The 22,548-nt window shown below is 31.9% G+C and overlaps 1 protein-coding gene across 2 annotated transcripts in view; it reads right to left on the bottom strand.

The window, feature by feature from the left end:
• Nucleotides 1-22,548, bottom strand: part of LOC118187545 (uncharacterized) — a 128,352-nt gene that overhangs the window by 43,331 nt on the left and 62,473 nt on the right. The window contains exons 4-10 of one of the 2 annotated variants that reach the window (XM_085818573.1): nt 20,232-20,300; nt 14,748-14,903; nt 9,874-10,582; nt 9,407-9,529; nt 8,494-8,557; nt 6,182-6,368; nt 5,987-6,089 (exon numbers count right to left, since the gene is read on the bottom strand). In XM_085818573.1, the coding sequence (XP_085674699.1) occupies nt 5,987-6,089; nt 6,182-6,368; nt 8,494-8,557; nt 9,407-9,529; nt 9,874-10,582; nt 14,748-14,903; nt 20,232-20,300 (1,411 nt within the window). The remainder of the gene's footprint in view (nt 1-5,986; nt 6,090-6,181; nt 6,369-8,493; nt 8,558-9,406; nt 9,530-9,873; nt 10,583-14,747; nt 14,904-20,231; nt 20,301-22,548) is intronic. The other variant, XM_085818574.1, reaches the window with a different exon arrangement.

Raw genomic sequence — 22,548 nt, forward strand, 5'->3', positions numbered from 1 at the left:
TGACTTCTCGTACCATGCGGGTTGTCGCAAGCCCACATACGTGAATTGTACGTATTGAACACACTTTCACAAGTGAATGAAACTAGATCTGTAAAAAGGACAGAAGCTGGAAAACTGGAGTCCACGGCACCTTTATGCATGAACCATTGTGCAAATTCCACACACTTTGGATAATTGTTAGGATGCAGTAACTGCCCCCTTTGCAGATGGTAAGGATGCACACGCTCGTCGTGCAGTATTCGCCACAATGCTTAGTTGCTATTGGTCTTTCTAAACTTGTCAAGCTCAGCGGCCAAATATGCGAGGTGCATATCCACCAGTTCTTGATGCATAAAATGATTCATCTTATCACTAGTAAGTCAACTTGTACACTGATGACAGCAGGAGTGGTCGGGCAAACTGTACACTGCAAGGCTGCCACGCTACTGGAAAAACCGGAAAAAATCAGGGAATTTAAATATTTTAGTCAAAATCTGGAAAAGTTAGAAAATTTCATACGGCAATCCCCCCCCAAAAAAGTGAATTTGGAGCCGACGTTGGAAGCAATCACTTTCTTGGCGAATTGCGTATCGCGTGAACGTCATTCGAGCAGCTGGCACAGAGCCAATTTTGCAGCTCTAATTTGATAGTCTTTTAGAAAGGCAAAAGAGTTTCCAGCAACTTTGGTTTTCAGTAATGTTGATCGAGAGACTCACATGCGCTGTACATGTTTAACTAAAGAAAATATGTATTTTCGTATAAAACAAAATCGGTTTAATACTAGTATACGGTACTACGGAGGTTCATGTATTCTATTCTAACCTCCATCTACACACGGGTTTTGGCGACATTATGAGCAGTAAACAGGGAGAACTAAGATCTAAAAACATGACTGAACTGGAAACCGTGGAAAATAAGTGGAGCTTGCTCAAAGACTCGATCATACACTCAGCTGACAACACACTGGGATATATGGAAAAACCCAAACCAAGGGATTGGTTTGATAATGAATGCTTCCTTGTAACACAGACATAAAGAGCTGCTTATAAAAATATGGTTCAAAAGCGACATTCAAGACTGTCTGTTGAGGAATATAAGAGATCTAGAAAACAGAAGAAGACGACCAACCGGCTTAAGAAAAGACTTTTTCATAACGACCTATTTAAGGATGTTGAACTTCTGAGGGGTTCCAATGAAAGCCATGCTTTCTATTGTGAAATTAATCTTGGCCACAAAGATTTTAAGCTCAGAACTACTGCCTGTAGAGATAAAAACAACATCATCATAAATGACAGAAAAGAGGTACTCCACAGGTGGAATGAGCACTTTAGTAATTTGTTGAATGACCATACACAGAATGGGTCTTTAACCTACCCAAATACCTCTGTAAACACCGATAGTATCCCGCCACCATCTTTGGCAGAAGTTAGAGAAGGAATTGAAAAGCTCAAAACTAACGAGGTCCCAGGCCCTGACTTAATTACTTCAGAACTCATTAAAAGTGCTGCAGGTCAAAACATTGAGGAAATATACCACCTCATCGAATCAGTTTGGAATCAAGAAGTTTTACCCGAAGATTGGAAACTAAGCATCACCTGTCCTATACATAAAAAAGGAGACATTTTGGAATGTACCAACTACAGGGAAATTAGTCTCCTTTGTGTTTTCTACAAATTATTTTCCAATATACTTTTTAGTAGACTTGCAACTTATACAGAAAATATTGTGGGTGATTACCAATGTGGTTTCCGCAAAGGAAGATCGACAGCAGAACAAATCTTTAACATTAGGCAAATTTTGGAAAAAAACTAATCAATATGGCATTGCAACGCACCACCTTTTTGTTGATTTTAAGACTGCCTACGATTCAATAAACAGAAAATATTTAATTGAAGCTATGAGAGAATACCTCAAAAACTTATAAATTTGGTCACCATTACTCTTATTGAGACAAAACTTAGGGTTAAAATGCAGAATAATCTTTCTGAGCCTATTGTTGTTTCAAGTGGGCTCAGACAGGGTGATGCACTGGCCTGCTTGCTTTTTAACCTTGCCCTCCAAAAAATCATAAAAGACTCCAACATTAATACTCGAGGAACTATTTTTAACAAATCTGTTCAGATTTTTGTGCTTGCTGACGATACTGACGTAGTCGCACACAGTTCCGAGTCACTTAGAGAGGCTTTTACATCTCTAGAGGCTGCAGCCAGCAAAATGCATCTAGCAATCAACCAAAATATAACTAAATACATGCCATGTGGTAATAATAGCAATCCCTATTTTGAAATTGGGAATTAAAAATTTGAAACTGTTAGCAAATTTAAATATTTAGGATCGGAGGTTAATATTCTCAATGATTTAATGCCCGAGATCCGTAAATAAGAGTCACAGATGCTAACTAATGTTTTTTCGGTCTAAAAAAATACTTGAAGTCTAACTTCATTAGCAGAAAAATGAAGATTTTAATTTTCAAAAGCTTAATCAGACTCATTCTTACATACTCTGCTGAGACCTGGGCGATGACAGAAAAAGCTTAAAGTATTATTTCTACCTTTGAAAGAAAAATTTTGAGAAGTATTTTTGGTGGCATAAAATGTAACAATATCTGGAGAAGAAGAACAACTCTGAACTCTATAAATGCTTTAAAGAAATAGATACAGTAAAATATATAAGGATTCAGAGAATTAAATGGGCAGGACACCTGTGCAGAATGGATGAGAATCAAGTAACTAAAAAGATCTTCTTAACCAGACCATTCAACACCCGAAAAAGAGGGAGACCTAAACTTAGATGGCTCGACTGTTTGGAAACAGACTTAAGAATTTTAAAAATAACCAATTGGATGTCCATGGCCAGGGACAGAAGAGCTTGGAATTCGATTCTGAGAATGGCAAGGGCCCATCCTGGACTGTCTGGCCATTGAAGAAGAAGTAGAAGATGAGCAGTAAATGGTAATTTTGATGTTGGTGACAATTTTTAAAATCGTTCGAAAGGCATCGAATTGTATACTACTAGGATTTTACTCCAAAATCTTTTAAACTTTTTTTCTTTTTAATAAATGCCTTATTTGTCATTTTGCAGTAAAATAAAAAAATGTAATTAGTCATCCAGACTAACCATTTAATATAACTATATTTGCTAAAATATCGTTGATTATTCTAATTCAATTTTAAGTTTTTTTTATGTTACCCATATCATTTAATGTTGTTTATTATTAGTAAATAATACTTCCAAATTTCAAGAAATTTTCTCTGGCATAAGCCTGAAACTAATTCTAGCAGTATGATAGCATACTATTACGAAATTTAATGCACAGATTTTTTTGCTTATGTATGCTGCTGAATAAATATAAAATATCAGAATTTTTTTAAAAATATCATTAAACAGATTTTTCTTGTTTTAGTTGAAAAATGTCAGGAAAAAAAAAGACATTTTTTAATCCAGATTGGACATCTTCTGTGGAAAAAATAACTCCTATTATAGTTATAATAGGGGGGATTATATATATATATATAATCATATGTAACAGATGAATTTTTGTGTTTTTAAGTGGTAGCACAATTAATTTACCTCTTAGAACAGTAATGGATAAACTGGAATTTTCTTAAAACACTCCTGGAAGTCAGGGAATTTCATTCTACCATTTGAGTGGCAACCCTGACACTGGTTGGATACACACAGCGCCCTTGCATACATTTACGGACACACTTTCCTATATGACATCAGTTCCCTGACGTCTTCCCTACCTCCCCACAAAATTTGAACGATAAGTTTTGAAACACCCTATATATAATAAACTCAGATTTTAATAACTATTTGCCCTTGAAAAAAATCTTGATACTTTGTGATATATATTTGTCAAAAATAAAGCATATCTGAAACTGCAAACAAGTATTTTTAAATTATGCACAGAATGTTATTTGAAATACGTAAATTACGGAGGAAAACATTCATACTTTTGCCAGAAGACATATTTGGAGTTTTATGTGAGTGCACCACTTAAAATCTTTTTACTGTTCTTTTAGGGCTGAACTAATAAACAAATTTGAATGAGAATGCACTGAGGCAATTAATATCCTACAGCCCTACTTACTTCCAATAAAAGGCCTTGAAGAAGTTGTTATAAAGCACATTCCCTTCACGCATAGATATCACAATTAGATCATCAGTTAAAATCTAGTACAATCAAATATACACATGGCAATATCAGGGCTTCATTTATTGTTTAAGTCAAATAGAAAAATGCTAACCCCATCCCCAACCATTCCAGGGCTAAGTGTAATCCTGGCCAACATCAATATAATGCCAATTCAATGTATTACAGTACAAAGTCCGTAATCCGGACGTCCATTATCCGGAAAGATCTACAATCCAGACCTCAAAGCCACAAACTTACGCATGCGCTTTTAATGCACGCGTCTGCTAGGCATGCGGGTAAAGCGTTTACCCATACACATGTGGATAAAGAGTTTACCCATGCGCACTTCTGATAGTGAATAAAGTGACAGAGAGGTTATTGAAAATGAAAAAATTTCGGTATTCTCGACACAGCAATTACAGGACTTGAACAGTGGAACTTTGTAACTGAACAAGAAATTATGTCTGTTTAGAGAATTAAAGAGAAAGTATTAGCACAAAAAAACGAAGCAACTTACATTGAAAAAATTTTTTAATAAAGTAAATAAATATTAAGCTTTTTTTTCATAAATTTTGATCTTAATTTTGATAGATCATAGTTGCTCGTTATTTCATAAATTATGGTTTCATATTTTTAATTGTATAATTTCTGCATGCCATCTTACCAGATTTAAATTGATGAACTATAATCCGAAAAAACCCTAATCCGGAATTGCCAAAGTCCCGACGAGTTCAGATTACGGAATTTGTACTGTATCAAAGGCCTTGATGTGACTCTTCCCCAGACAGCAGATGTTTGAAAATCACATGCAGATATCTTAGTTAACAGATAAACAACAATGACAGTATAATTGTTTGCTTTTATTGAGTATTATATTTTCCATTCCTAGACTTTGTAAGGGAGGAATCTATACTGTATATATATATGCACAGTCAAAAGTCTTTAATCTGGACGTCCATAATCCGGAATGATCTACAATTCGGACCTCAAAGCTACAAACTTTCTGCACATGTGTAAATGCATAATGTATGTACGCATGCACATTTAATGCATAACGGACGGTATAAGCTAAGCTAAAATTATCTAATTATCTATTTCAGTTAATGTTGCAAATTGCATTGCTCCTTAACCTTTGAATTGGATCAGGCTTATTTTTTGCAGACTGTTAGAGCACTTTTATAAAAGTAAGCTTGAACTTTCGATTATGTCGAAAAGAATTTCGGATTCTGGAGCTGCCAAAGGATCTACAAAGCAAAAGCATGTTTCGATGTCCATCAAACAAAAAGTGGAATTGCTGCAAAAAAAAAAAAAAAAAAAAAAAAAAAAAAAGGATAAAGGCATATCCTTTGTTTCTCTAACCATTCCGAAATATGTTTACCAATTTCACGCTGCTCTGCAGGGAGGAAGACGTTGCGCGTGCGCAACGAACTGGAAGTTGATCTGTCGGCACTATCCTTATCTTCAGGGCAGATGTTTTTATTTTATTCGGCTTAAAATTCCTTACTGAATGTAGTATTTCATCTCAATGTACTCCTTTGATATGATTTAAATCAAATTCCTCGTCATTATAAATATCATGAATACACATCAAATAGTTTTCTGATTGCAATTTTCTAATTTCGACTATGCGTAATGTATGCTTTACGCATACAAGCGTTGACAGAAATGTTTAATAAAGTAAACAAATAAATATTAAGCTTTTTTTTAAAATTTTGATACCCTTTAGATTATAATTACTCTTTATTTCATAAATTATGGTTTCATATTTTTAATTTTATAATTTCTGCATGCCATCCCGGATTAAAGACTTTTGACTGTATATATATATATATATATAAAACAGATTCTAAAGCAAGTGTTAAAGTTTACCTTTTCCATGATGCACATTTAAAGGTTTAAAATTCTGCCTATCCTCTTCATAAGATTTCATAAAATTTGGAGAATTTCTTGCTTCTACAGTTAATGGTTTGTCCTAAAGAGAAAATTTATTAAAAATTTAAGAAAAAATTCACTTTAAATTTAGAAATACAATTTAAAAAGAAAACTTAATTTGCAGATTCTTACATTAACACCAAAAGGTATAATATGATGAAATTCCTCACTATCCATCATTTGATGCATATCACGACATAATTCATCATATTCATATTTAGAAATTCTTCCACTTCGGTATTTTTCTTCTGCCTGATGCATGATAGTGTATGGATTATCCATTACAGAAGTAACATATGAATATAACTTTCTGTGGTCTCTGAAATATATTCAATATCAATTTAGGGAGTTAAATATCATATAAATGATACAATGTATTATACAGTCAAAAGTCTTTAATCCAGACGTACATAATCCGGAATGATCTATAATCCAGACCTCAAAGCTACAAACTTTCTGCGCATGCGTAAACGCATAACACATGCGCATTTAATGTATAACAGACGGTATAAGCTAGGCTAAAATGATCTAATTATCTATTTCAGTTAATGTTGCAGATTGCGTTGTTCCTTACTCTTCTAATTGGATCCCGCTTATTATTTTTTGCAGACTGTTAGAGCATTTTTATAAAAGTAAGCTTGAACTTTCGATTATGCCGAAAAGAATTTCCGATTCTGGAGCTGCCAAAGGATCTACAAAGCAAAAGCATGTTTCAATGTCCATCAAACAAAAAGTGGAATTGCTACAAAAAATGGATAAAGGCATATCCTTTATTTCTCTAACCATTCCGAAATATGTTTACCAATTTCACGTTGCTCTGCAGGGAGGGAGACGTCGCGCATGCGCAACCAACTGGAAGTTGATCTGTCGGCACTATCCTTATCTTCAGGGCAGATGTTTTTATTTTATTTGTGTTGGAAAATATAACTTATTGTAAACCTTTTACTGCATCATCTCTCCTCCTTGAAATGTTTATTTAGTTTAGTTCTTATTTTAATGTGATATAGTAGTTACTTCTACTTCTTTTTCTTACTGACACTGTTTGCGTTGAGAACGGACTATTTCAACCTAATTGAGATGCAAAAATGAAACGTGATGTTACGTCATCCGGAAAGCCGATTCGTGCCGATAGCTGATTGGTTGACGTGAGATGATGTCATGCCTACTTCTGCTATAAGTATCTCGCGTCGCTCTGGCTCAACCCTTCTAGTTCCTGCTTTCCTGGCACTTGGGTGTGCAGTTTCCAGCCCCTTTTGAAGGATGCATGCAGTCCGGTGGATAAAGTTCCTTGGTTCCTGTTCACAAGACGACTGTTCCTGAATAAAGTTCCTTGGTTCCTGTCCACAAGATGACTGTTTCTGAATAAAGTTCCTTGGTTCCTGTCCACAAGATAACTGTTCCTGAATAAGATCCTTGGTTCCTGTCTACAAGATGACCTTCCAAGAATAAATTCCTTGGTTCCAGAAGCTACAATGTGAGTGACTGCCGTGGGCGGCATCCACGTTCTTCACAAAGGTGGCATTTAAAATACATGAGCGGCTATTCCTCATGTTCAACTAATGCAAACGGAGTTACACCGGTTTTGAGTGCTTTCAAGAACTTGATTTAAATTTCAGGTGTTTTCTTGACCATTGATCATGGACTTTTTGAATTTGCAGCCAATTTCATTTTAAGGCCGCATAATTACTGTTTAGGACATTTTTGTTTGTATTGAATGCCATTGTTTTTGGAGAACAGGTAAAAATATTATTTGATAAATGATGGTTATATTATATTTTTCCTAAGACTCTGATATTGTTTAAATTTATTTTCTGTGTTTTTATTCTTTATTATATTGTTAATAAATTGGTTAAGTTTGAAACATTTTTATTGTCTTCAATGTCTGCACAACATATTATCTCAGGGAGCTTTTATTGCTACTATTGCTAAAATGTTTAACTTTATAAACTTTGCTTTAGCATCATTTTGGCTTATAATTCCTTACTAACTGTAGTATTTCATCTCGATGTACTCCGTCTTTGATATGATTTAAATCAAATTCCTTGCCATTATAAATATCACGAATACACATCAAATAGTTTTCTGATTGCAATTTTCTAATTTCGACTATGCATAATGTATACTTTACGCATACGAGCATTAACAGAAATGTTTAATAAAGTAAACAAATAAATATTAAGCTTTTTTTTTCTTTTTTTCTTTTTTTTTTTTAATTTTGATACCCTTTAGATCATAATTACTCTTTATTTCATAAATTATGGTTTCATATTTTTAATTTTATAATTTCTGCATGCCATCTTACCAGATTTAAACTGATGATCTATAATCCGGAAAAACCGATAATCTGGAATTGCCGAAGTCTTGGAGAGTCCAGATTAAAGACTTTTGACTATGTAAATGATACAGTAAACACAAAAGCAAACGAAAAAAATAAAATCATTTACCTATATTCAAAGGGTTGGTTTTTGACATCAGGGCCTTTTGACAAGGAAAAGCCATCGTTCCCAACTATAAAAATTTAATTACAAACCTTTAATGCACATTCCTTTCAAACTAAGTTTTATCAATCAACATTTAGGTTATTTTTGATGAATTTTATAAATTAAAACTTAAATAAAAGCATTTTTTTTATTTATAAAACAGAGCCAACAAGTAAATAAAATGCTCATTTCATTTCGCACAAAAAACTATGAAATTCTCCATCTAGTTAAAAACCATTTGCTCTTGAATCATTTGTTAGGAATGGCTAAACCATAAGTCACTCAGCGCTTATCATCAATAGCATTACTCAGGTTAAATTGATATTACACTCATAAAAAATGGAAAGATACTAGGAAGGAAAAAGATAAACTAGCAGCCAACTTCAGCTAAGTACTACATCGTTCAGAACAACTTGTTTTCTTCTGAAGATAATTTTTTTTTTTAATTGATTGTATACACAAGAGGAATATCTTAAAACCTGAAAGGGTGAATTAAGACACTTTTTAGAAAATGTTCCGATTTTACGACGTTTTTTTTAAAAAAAAAATCTAATTTTCCACTCCCTGACCTACCCAGCCCAAAGAATGGAAACCCTCCATGAATAATTTCAGGACTAATTTTTAATCATAAGGTTGCACCAACAAGTAAGTTCACATATGATATAGCATCACATATTTTGTTAATATGCTCAGTTCTTTTATAATTTTCAGATTCTACTTTTCTAATGCACTGGATTTCACAGGGAAACAGTTTTCTCGCTTTATGATGAAGAATTTTTTTTTTTTTTTTTTTTACATATATACACATTTTTACACAAAGCAAGAATAGATCCCCCCCCCAAAAAAAAATTAACACAAACACTGAAGACATAGTTACTTTTATAATTAGATGGATGTCCAGCCTGGCTATGCAACTGATTTAATTTATAGTCCCTGTCATTCCTCAGCAATCTATAGTCTTTATCTTTGCTACCAAGAGCAGGAGGCTGAAGCGTGCTGTGTAATACAAACAAAATTAATAAATTATTAAATCCCATATAAAAATGTTAAGCATTTATATGAAAAGAATTAACATGAATATATAAGCAATAAAACATTTTAAATGCATTAAGGTATAAGTAAAAATTAATAAAAATAATCATCAAATACAAATAAGATTTAAATATGCAGGGAAACTAAGGCTAGGAGAGTTACATATAAAGTTTTAAGTAAGCTGTTAGTTGGATTTAATTTTTGATTACAACTTTTGAAAATTCCTTAATATATATCAAAGTGACAAAACATAAATTTAGTTTTTTTAATATAAAAAATATGAAATAACAAAGATTTTAAATACTTGCCTAGAGTCTGAGCAGTATGACTTTTTTCCTTCTGGATCAGATTCATTTTTTAACAGATGATCAACTGTTAATGAATTTACAGATTGAAAACCTTTGTCAACAACAGAATGTTTTATGTTTGATTTCATTTCTGTACTATTTTCCTTCTCTAATGAATTCTGCATTTTATTGTTATATGTCCTTAATGTGGCAGAACAGTGTTCTTTACAGATAACTTTAGGCGAGGAACGCCCAGATGTTAAATCATTTACAGGACTTAAATGCCTTTTTCTATTTATATCATTATTATACTTACTACTTTTGAACCTTTTTGATGGATGATCTTTGTTTAATATTTCACTTTCCCGATTAATAATATCTTTATTTGTTTCACTTCTTAAATGTTTATTAATGGCTATATCTTGAACTTTCTCAGAATCTCCAGTAATAGAAGTCGGGTCATTTTTATCAGTTAATGATAAATGTGATCCTTTACTATTCCCTGAGTTTATTACATTTTGTACAGGCTTAACTTTAGGGATAAGATTCTCAGAACCACTTAAGGAATTGTCAATATTTGTTAAATTATGAGTAGGAATTTTAGTATTTGGCACAACTACAACAGACTGAAGAGTAGATGAAGTTGAGTTCAGTTTATTTGTTGCTATCGTAGTCACTTCTTGAGGTGTCACAACAGTTTTCTTTAGTCGTGGATCTCGATGACTGATAACATTCTGTAATTGAAGAGATTAAATTATTAGCAAAACATTTGTTCAAGTAATAAAATGCCTCACAAACTTATACCGTTAAGGAATGTATATGTCTATACACCTATAAGCATAAAAAACATAGCACTTTCAAAGAAAACAATAACCAAAGAATAATTGATTAATACAAAAATAAGCAAAATAAATTTAATTAAATTGCTGCTATCAGTTTCTGCTGTTCATTTTATTTTTAAAGTAAGTATTATCAATAAAAGTTGTTTAAAATTTATTTTTTATTTTTTAAGTTTAGAAAACATTTTACCACAGCCAAAATGAGCAGATGAAAAAATATTTTTCCTCAACGGAAGTATCAAATTGTTATATAACTTTCACCAGAAAATTATTTGACATGTGTTGTTCTATAATGGAAAAGATTTGAAAAACCATCCGTGAAAAGTGATACTTAATCTCCTTTCAGCAATATTAATCACATTAAATTAAAATAAAATACCTTACTTATTCATATATTTTTTCTCCCCTATCTATTATTTTATTATAAGATAACCATGAGGAGAAAATTGTGAATAATTTAATTCCCGAAATAATAGTAATTAATAGTAAAACCATAACAAATGAAAAGTATTCAGGCTTAAATTACCATTATGTATGGCATTATTATTTATTAAAAAAACATATATTCTCATATGAATACATTTTAATATTAACATACTAATATTTTCATATCTGGCTTAACTGTATTTTGAATCTCTCTCACTCTTATTGTTATTCACAACTATCTCAATGGCCTCAATTTATTCAGTGCTGTCACTACAAATGCTTCATCAATCAAAGACCATGCACTCAAAATCCAGAAGCAAATCAGTTAGTAAGATGAAAATAACACTGCATGCATATATTCATTTCAAAATTTAGAGAGCTTGCTTTCTGGATAACTTGAAGGAAAAAATTACAAAAATATATAAACATTTTTCAAAACTTTGCTCTAAGGGGAAAATATGCAAGTAAATAAAATAATAGTAAGTTCATGACATTAATAAACCTATTTACCTCCCCAAACTTACCATTTAATTTTGCCTAATGTACTAAAATACAGAAGTGATACAATAAGCTTAAGTGAATTGTCTGGTTTTAGTACCCGAGAAAGATGTTAAAAATTGTTACAAATAATCTCTAATTCATGAATTTATGCACATGCTTGGCAGATAATTAGTATTAATTTATTCCAGCATGCTCACACTGAGTTTTGCCTTTTCTTTAAGGGAATTCAACAAATTTTTATTTTAAAGCATTCACAATTTAAACTACAATGAACACTAGTTGTGTATTCCCAAAGATTCAGAAAATGAATTCAATCAGCATTTCTCAATATTTCACTAAACAACAGCCTCCTCATGACAAATGTTTAAGCCACTGCACTCCATGAATTGGTAACGTTCATGATCATCGTTTTCTGGGTAATCATGAAGTACACAAGCTAATGCTCTTAGTTATTTCTTAGATAGCACCATTAAAATGCTTGTTTTAAATTCAAACAATGATAAAATTGAGAAGAAAAAAAAATGATTACCATATTTGACAGCATATAAGACGCACTTTTTTTCCTAAATTTGGTCTCAAAAAAGTTATTTGCGTCTTATACGTGAAGGACACAGGTTAACTTTCAATAATGAATGCTATTTTTAGCCCGGATAAAGGTCTAGACACACATAACTTTTTCTACATCTGCCATAATTATTTTACGCATGAGTGAAATATCTATCGCCAAAAAGTGGCAAAGCTCGAAGCTGATGCCAAAGTTCAAACAGGTTCGACGGTCACGTTACGTCTATGCAGCGTTTCCTTCTTTACATAGACTTTCTTTGACTCAGCCGACACATGTGTCGGTATCGGTGCTACTCTGTATAAACGTGAGAACTAAAAGAAACCACATTTTAAGTTATTGAAACTTTTTTTCCTTGTGTATGGTCTTCTAAATAAGGGTGCATCTTATATGTCAGTGCGTCTTATATGCCATCAAATACGGTAAAACATCAACCAAATTTAGTTCTGCCGCCTAAAAAATAACTAACTAAAATCAGTAGATTACATACTATATGATTACCATTTTCTTTAATACAGCACTATTCATGACCAACAGGTAAATTGAAAGACTGGCATTGAAGACTGGCAGCTTCTTTCAGAATTTTGGGTTCAATCAAATAATTAAACTTCACATGCATTTGTTAGATGCACATAAAAGTTATATGCATCATTGTGGTGCATATAATTTTCAAATACCCCTAACAAAGCCAGTGGAGTATGATGAGCTAAAATTATGATTAAATGGAAATTTTTCATATGATAACTTTGCTCTAAACTTAAATGATGACTTAATGATGGTTAAGTCAGAATATTTCATACATAAATATAAATGGTCAATTGTATCGAACATTACTACAATTTTTAAGAGTAAGAAGAGTTTATCATATTCAATATGCAATTTAATTTTTATTTGAATTACCCAATCATTTAAGACCCACTATAGAATTTGGGAATTCTTATCTTCCAATAAGACAGCAAAAGACAAAATGTTAGAATTAGCATATACAGGTAAAGAAAGTAAACATTATGAAATTTTAACTACCAAATACAATGCTGGGAAGAAATTATGTAAATACAGTTGAGTCCTGATCATCTGATCTGCTCAGCAGGAGAAAATCACAAATTCTTGAATGCCCACGAGTATTCATACTTTATTGTTGACTTATTACATTGACACACTTTATTAAGTGACTTGAAAGAATGGATTTCTCAAGATAAGGAACATGAAGTGACAGAGCAAGAAATCTCTCTAATTCTGAACAACAAAGATACAGAATGTAATGATGATGAAGCAGTGAATGGCAGAATGAAGCAAAAAAAGTTATTTACAGGGACAGACTTTCTCATATCCAAGGACACACGGTCCTGGAGATAGCACTGAAATATGTGAAGCAGGTGGAGGAGACTTCATTAGTGAAGTTTTTACTTCTGCAAGAGATTGTGAGATTTAGTTGGAAGAAAACATCAAACAGCTGGCAAACAAAAGCCAAATATCAGCTCTTTTTCATTCGGTATGACTGTTCTTTACAGTTCTCTGTCATAGAGTATAAATCAGTACAGTATACATACAGCATAAATCTGCAATTTCTTTAAAGCTTTAAATGTCATATTTGTTATGTTTCACGTCATCTGACCACACCATTGGTCATTTAAGTCAGATAATCAGGACTCTACTGTAATTTTCTTGCAATTTCTATTTTTAGTTTAATTCAGACAACAGATTTAGTTTTTATTTTTGGAGTCTGCGTACTTAGTGTTAAAATTTGGTGACAACTAGCAACATCTTATTCAATTAATGACATTTTAAAGGTTTCTGAAGCAAGTCAAAATATTCAACTGCACTCAAAAATTCTCTTTTAAAAGTGAAAATTTTGAACTTCTTGAATTATGCTATACATACTCCTGATATAAGGCATGCACAATATGTCATATAGTCTGTATAATAATGTACTACTTATTATGTGATATGATTATTATAACATAAATATGTCAGATACCTCTTATCACATAACAAGACAGAATTCAATCTTTGCTACAATTTACCAAGTTTTAAACAGTAGCAACATCTTATTGCTTGAGTCTATTGTCAGAATCAATTTTTAAAACTTCTAAGCCCTGCTTCTTTAGTTACTGTATTTTTCCTAATGCAGAGCAATTCCTATTTAAGAACCTTTTACAACAATGAATATGAAACTTTTACAGGAACCTTTTACAACAATAAAAACTGATGGCTGCTAGCATTTCTAATCTAAAGTGTTGTGTTTCAGTCTAACAGACAAAGTTTTTAGAGCTATATAATCATCATTCAAAAGATGCATAAAGAACCAGGGAGGCTGTAACAACTTCATAATTTTCTTAGTTAAAGAAACTACTTCTGTAAGGTATTTCTACATGTGTATCATGCAGCTTATCATTCTTATTTAACATAAGAGAAATCTAAACTTTATCAGAAATATCAAATACATAACTGAGAAAAATTAAGTTAAAAGAAATGATACAATGAATTAGAAATACTCACAAACAAACAAAAAATAATAAATATGTATTAGTTTTAACTTTCTGATGAAATTAATAAAATCACATATATTACTTCAGTTTCTTGAGGAAGCACAACAGCTGTTTTCTTTTGTTTCGTAGCTACTTCAAGTTTTTTCATTGCCAGAGTTTTACTAAGTTCCTTTTTTGTTTCTTGAAGAAAATTCAATTTTTTCTTCATTTCAGCCTCTGCCTCCAGCAAAACATTTTTCTGAAAAGTACAATGACAAAATTTATTATATTGCATATTAAATAAATCCAAGTTGGCAGGATATTTATTTATATCGATTCTGGTCTTCAATTTTGCCAGTTTGTTTCCATCAGCTAACAATGTCAATATACATAATTTTGTATTCAAATGTTAGTGAAAAGAAATTATTTTCTCAAACATTAAATTATACATTACAGTTTTCAATTCTCAATAATTCTTTCATTCCACAAGAAAGAAAACCCCTTTCCTGAGAAACACTGTTTAATAATTCTTTGAAAAACATTCACACTGATATAATTGTTATAAATACCTGTTTCTTTTAAAAAAATCAAAATAAAATAGTATTTAAATGTTTTTGACTCTGATCCATAACTAAAATTCTGTTAATTCAAGCACTCGTTACAGTCTTCTCTTAAAAATCTTAATACAGTACAAAGGCCAAGATCTGGAATCGTCAAAACTTCGGCAATTCTGGATTTTAGATATTTACAAATTTTATATCATCAATTTAAATATAGCAAGATGACACAGCAATTACAAAATAAAAAATGTTAAATAGCTGTTTATAAAATAATGAAGCATTTATGACCACAAGTTTCTTGCTCAGTTACAAAGTTCCATTAAGTCCTGCAATTGCAGCCTTGCCAATTATTACTAAACTGTCAATCAAAATTCTTTCATTCTCAACAACCTCTTTGTCGCTTTCTTCACTATTGGTAGTAATGTCTTCTGGATTTTAAACATTTTATTATTATTATTATTATTATTTCCAGTGGTAAAGTACTTGAACAAGATAACATAAAAGAATACAGATGTCACTGAGTCATGCACAGTCTCAGAAAACAGTATAGCTTAGTCTCAGATTTTTCATGAATCGCAATTAACTGCCTAAGACGGTCTCTATCCATAATACCATTGCTGCATAGCGGGCAGGTTACCTATAGAAAACAGGTGCACTGCCAAACAATCATACCCAGTATTAGTCACAATGTCACCAGAGCTGTAGGACGAAGCCAATCAGCACTCTTTGTAGAATTTCTACTTTTAGCAATTGGAAAAGAAATCTCATTTTTAATCATCTGTGGAACCATGGATCCCTTTTTAGCTAACAGATTGAGTTGTTCATTACCATACATAAGAGTGGGCTGAGATCCACAGAATGGTAAAGTAGATGCCCTTTCTCTTGAGCTATTGCAAATAAATTCTACATTGTAATACACCTAAAGATGTAGTTGTGGCATCAGAAGCAACAGCTTGAATAGCTGCCTTCAAGTCAGACAGTATCATAACCTTAACAGAAGTCAAATTCCTAATCAGAAGTTGTTGTACAGCTACCATAACAGCAGATATCTCACCATGAAAAGTAATTCCAAAATGTCTGATAGGAATATAAAATGCGAATAATTCACAAGACACACCAGCATTGACATTTGGTGAAATGACTGAACACAATTCATTGGTATATACTCTACACCAGTCAGATTTCAGATATTGAAGTTCTAGAGTCTCCAGATAGAAGTATCATATAGTACAAGATTTCAGGAGGATGTTCTTTATCGGCTGAGCAATATAGTTCCAAACAGGATTCAAAACGATACAACAGATTTTGTTATCCATAAGGCTCCATTCAGATTGTAGTATAAATGTCATAACTGGTTTACAGGTTTTGGCATTATTTCAACTTTATGTCAACTTAGTATAAGAGTAAACTAACCAGAGTGAATGTGAGAAACCTATTGAACGAAAAAGCTGTAGGCATATTCACACATGCACAAATTTAGCTTCTGAAACTGGCTACAGCTTAAACCTCATCTCAAAAGTGTTAACGGAACTCCTGCATTTTATGCCTATGATATCTATATCACTGTCTGAACAGACCCATAGTCGATTGATGAATAGGGTATTATCATCAATAATAGAAAACTTATGTTGGTTAGAGTAGACTTTAAGGTACCCCTTGTATTATGGTGAAGTTGTTGTTTCATTTATCATCAAGTTGTTTCATTTATGGTAGCCTGAGTAGTTGAATATTATGGAAACCCTATTGTGACATAATCGGGTGCATGATTGTGGGAAATTTTGAATCGTGGGATTTTTTGTTCGCTTTTATGGTGTGTGTTGGTTTTATTGTTTAGACGGTAGAATGGCTGAATGTAGTAAGATTAATTTGAAGTTACTGTATGATTTGGAATGAAAGGGTAAAAGAGCGTTAATTGACTGGTGTGTAAATGAAGGTTTACTTAGTAGCCTATATAAGTGTCCTTTATGTAGGAAGGACATGCGTCTAGTTGAACGTAAAAACCGTTTAGATGGATTTGAATGTGTTTGTACGAAGAAAGGTTCAGATGTGGCGATGCCGATATATGGATTCGAGTTCAGATAAGTTTAGGAAGTTTTTGGATGCTGTTAAGGAATTTTGTGTGCCACAGACTAAAGACAAAGGAACTTCTAAATAGGGTAAGTGGATATTTGCTTTTTGTAATGCTAAAATGTATAGCATGTTTTTCCTTTTTTATGTTATTCTTTGGTTAAAAATGTAGTTTACTGAGATTATGTATTTTTTGTTTGCCTGTATTGTAGAATTGGGTGCTCCTTTGACTTTTAAGTGAAAATATATTGATGTGTACATGGACAAAGTGAAGGGAGTGCACAATGCAAGTTTGTGCAATTCGGGGATTTTTTTTTTTTAAAGTAAAATAGGTCAATGTGTACATGGATACAGAGTTTGTGCAATTCTTTGTCTTGTTATTTTGGCTTTGTGTAGTGGATTAGCCAAAATAATAAGTCAAAGAATAGCATTAACTCGGTATCCATGTACCGTCAAAAATCGCCAAGGGGTACCCTAAAATATACTTTTACCCTTCTGTTATATTATCTTCATTTATTATTACATTTCCAGATTTCTATGTAAATTCCATTAATCAGAAAATTACACCTTTTGCTTGTAATTAAAAAAAAAAATTGCAGCTTCATCATCATAACCATCGAGAAATATGGTAGCTATCCACACACAGCAGATTTAATGTTTTTGAATGATCTTGCATGGTTCAGAAAATTCAGCAAAGATTCTAAAAAGGCTGCTTTATATTTGCATCCCTGCACATACAGCACTCTAATATTCATTTGCTGAATGATGAATGTACAATTTGGAGGGGAAAAATTAGAGAGAGATATTATCTTTACTAGATCTTTAAAGTACAGTATGGACAATTATCTATGATCAGAACATTTTTGCACTACCTGGTAAACCAAGTAATTTCAAATGTTTCTAAGCCTCCTGCATGGAATGATTTTCAGACTAATCATCCATTAATGTTGGATGTAATTTATGAATTTCATGCATACTCTTATCTGAATGACAGATTACAGAGGAAATACTCATTCCTTTAAATACCCAACAGTGTATATTTTTTCTGATTCTGAAAAGTTTACATTTGCATATTTTTGCTACACATGAACATGACAAAACTATTAATCTTACTTTTGAATCTTTGATACCAGATGAGACCTTTCTGCCCTAATCACAAAGATATTCTGGATATAAACATACCAAGATACACACACACTAACTCATAGACATAAAGATAACAAAAACTAAAATATATATCACATAATAAAGAGGAATTAGTTTTTAATTCTCAGACGAAATTAATAAAAATCGCATATACTACTTCAGATTCTTGAGGAAATATAACAGCTGGTTTCTTCAGTATTGTAGCTACTTCAAATTTTTCCTTGTTGCAGTTTTATTATTTATAAATTTGCTTTGGAAATAACTTTTTACAATTAACAAGTTCTATGAAATCAACAGCAAACTGTTCAGTATCAGCTAAAGCTTTCTTACCTGAAATATTTAACTGCCTTATACCATAATCATTTTTAAATCTGGTTAACCAATCTGTCAAATATGTGAACTCAGTTTTAAGTCTATTTCCTCATATAATAGATTCGCTTGAACCATTAGCACTGAATCTGTTATGGCATGTCCTCCCTACGAAGTATGTCTCACCCATTCAATCAACACTTTTAGCACAATGAATGATTTTTCTGTTATTCATTGCAAGTGCAGTGTCAAAATCTACGAAAAATTCAAAAAAGTACTTTTGTCTCTTTGCATAATTATAACAGATATCCCTTTATCCATTTTTTACGGTTATTCTACTTTTTGCTTGCTTGACATTAAAAATTCTTTTGTTTTGCAGATGCTGCTGAAGCTTTATAATTTGAAACTCTTTTCAACATTAATCAAAAATTTAAACTTTAATTTTATAAAGATACTGTTATAATAATGGCCTGCAGAAAGTTAAGAAAGAGCACAATTTACTATATTAAATGAACTTTTTTTAATTCCTTGAAATCTTTCTCCCTTCTCTGATGCTATCCCCAAAAGGAAAAGAAAACCAGTATGAGTAACATCTCATCCCAAACATATATGTCTTATAGTTTCACTTCTTGTGCTAAATCACTACAATCGCTCAAGGGCCTAAAGTGTGGTAATGGCCAATGTCAATTAACATATTATTATTGGTCATGGAGTGACTGATATCCTAGCCAGCAGGCATTTGAAAGTGACATGCAGAGAAGAATTTCAGTCTGCTTTTACAGGACACCTGCTTTTCCTTGAGTATTATATTTTCCTTTCCCTAATTTTATACAGAAGGAAAAAAAAAAAAAAAAAAAAAGGTTGGCTATCCTGATTTTGGACTTTGTACTGTATTTATGCGTTTTGCAAGTGTTTGTAGGACTCTCAACTGTCTTGATATAATGACTCATAGAAAAAATGATCTCCTCTTAACTACTAGCCCACTAGTGAGTCAAAATCATATTATTACAAACTAATTAATTAAGGTAAAATATGAACTTCTGAGAAATATCCCCCCATAATAGTAATAAACACTAAGAAATATCCCCTCCATAATAGTAATAAACAATGATATTTAAGAATACTTAACGCCCGACCATTACACTCAGTATGCAATTTACATGAAACTGAGATACAATATTTATTTTTATACTCTAAATTAAAATATTAATATGAAAACTAATAAGGGTAAGGAATCATTGTTATATACTAAAAATTTACTTAATGAGTAAATTATTTATTGGCTTTTAAAATTCTCTTAGAAAATTAAACAAATTATAGTAAATTTAAAAATAAAATTATTTATGATTGTAAACAAATAAAATACTGTTGATTTCATGTACAATTCCTTCAATATAAAAAAAGCAGCGATATTGAAGTACAGTAGAATCTCTCATAACCGGCAGCAATGGGATTTCACCGATCCCGGAGAGATTTTTTCCGGATAATATATTTCTGGAACTTACCTCTTCATGTTTTGCAGCATCATCAGCAGAACCTGTAGCACGCGAAGTCTTTTGGTGGTGTTTTTCAATCTATCGATCCCAATTAAATAAATAATATCGAAAATCATACAGGTTATTTAAAATTAAAACACATATACATCAGTTTATATTTCATAAACACAAAAATAAATAGCATTTTAAAATTACCATATGCATTAACTTATGAATTTTTTAATGCGATGACATACAATTTCAAATGTCTGCCTCTTCACAAGACTGTTAACAGAGTTATAAATATTGAAACATCTGAAAAATCGAAAAATCATAGATTTTTCAGGTTACAGTGGGTTTTTTTATTATTATTTTGTTACTGCTGATAAGGAGTGAAACTCATCAAAACGCTATTATTTATAAAAACGTATTTAAATGCAATCATTTCTACTTGCATTGTGTAATTCTAGTTAGTATTGTGATTTGTCATATTATATTCCTTAATTTTAAAAAAGGGGAAATTTCAGACTACTCATAAAATTTCTGCTGTATATGGACAAAGTGCAGTTTTTGATAACACAATTCAAAGGTAAAGAACAAGCATGGAAATTTAAGACTTGGAATCAATGCCCACTTTGGAAGACCATCCTCTGTAAACAAGGCCATATTAAAAGAAGCTATACCTGAAAATCCACATTATATAGTTCAGGAACTATCAGAGACTAATTAAAAAAATACAGTACATGATAAATTGAAAAAAATTGGATATATAAGCCATCATGATGCCTGGGTATTCCATACTTTAACACTAGAACAGCGGTAGGAGTCATTTTGCCTATTGATTACTTTTGTTTTATTAGAAGAAATCATTTGGAATTTTTTGACTTTTCCTAAATAGATAACAAATATTTGTAAAAAAATTTTCAGCATTATAGGTTTGTTAGTTTTTGAAATATTGGCATGTATTCCTAGAACGGCAGAAGGGGGTCATTTTAACCCCTTTACTTTTATCCCTCTTTCTGCTCAAGGCATTGTCAAATAACCCATGAAAAACATTCTCTGATAAGGATTTTTCAATTGCATTCATACTATCCCCCAGAGGGATAAAAACCTGAGTGGTCTCACTACTTTGTAATGTCTACATAAGTTGTTCCTTTGTTTGCAATTACCTATTCATTTGAAGAAAATACTGCAAAGAAGGTAGATGCAGGGTTTTTCATGCTTACATTTCTTTTCAGAAATAGTTTACTTTATAGATGTATTTTCCCATTTGTTAGTTCAGCTTACTTACTGCAGATGATAACATTTAAGAGAGATGTTTTCTTGGTAATCCCAAATCAGCATTTCAGTACATATGAATTCTGCAATCAAGTTCATTATCACCTTTTCTTTACGCTGTGAGAATCATATGCTAAAATATATTCCCTATCAAATTTTTACTAAATTTACTAAGTTAATAGTAGAATATTTCTATTATGAAATTTGAGCTCTTTTTTTACAGACCCAAATCAAGAATTTTGTGTGAATCAATTTAGAGGCTTGAATTTTTTTAATTTACTTTAGTATAACATTAAGAGCACGCTTCGCAGATTTTTGTTTATTGGAAAGCACATACGTTTTACTGCATTAAGTGTTTTAGGAAAAAAAAAATATGTTGTGTCATACTTGAATTTCTAATAAAAAAAGGCTAGATTGAGAAAGTTGATTTGAATTTTTGAATATTGACTAAAAGCCTTTTGAAACAGTGTTGAAGAGTTTTTCTATTTCTAAACATGTCATTTTTTTGCCAAAGGAAGAAAACAAGATTTAATAGAAGTAGTCAAAGAAGTGCTGCTAATTAGTAAGGTCCCAAAAATTAAAAAGATAATCACTGAAAGTCAGTTTTACCATGAGGAAGAAGTTAAATTAATTCTAAACCGAATAATTGCTGAACACCTGGTTCGAGAAGAACGCCTGCTCAAGAAGCGAGAGAAGAACGCCTAGCTCAAGAAGCGAGAGAAGAACGTCTGGCTTGAGAAGCAAGGGCATATGAATTGGATATAAAGCGGGTTGAAATTGAAAATTAAGTAATACGAGCTAGAGAATCAACAGCGAATACAGTAAAATCAAGCAACAAAATCCAGTTGTCACAAATTACTCCAAAGTTTGACGAAAAAAGGGATGAAATGGGACTATATTTGATAAATTTCGAGAGAAAAGCTGAAATGGCTCAGGTTCCTAAGAATGATTGGGTGGCTTATCTTTTGGGTGTTTTACCCACCGAAATCTCCAATTTGTTAGCCAGAGAACCATCTGAAGATGCGACTAAGTACGAATATGTGAACAATCTAATCTTAAGAAGATATAA

Source organism: Stegodyphus dumicola, chromosome 6 (assembly GCF_044657685.1).
Source record: "Stegodyphus dumicola isolate Sdum_Otavi_A_Nest chromosome 6, ASM4465768v1".
Taxonomy (NCBI): domain Eukaryota; kingdom Metazoa; phylum Arthropoda; class Arachnida; order Araneae; family Eresidae; genus Stegodyphus; species Stegodyphus dumicola.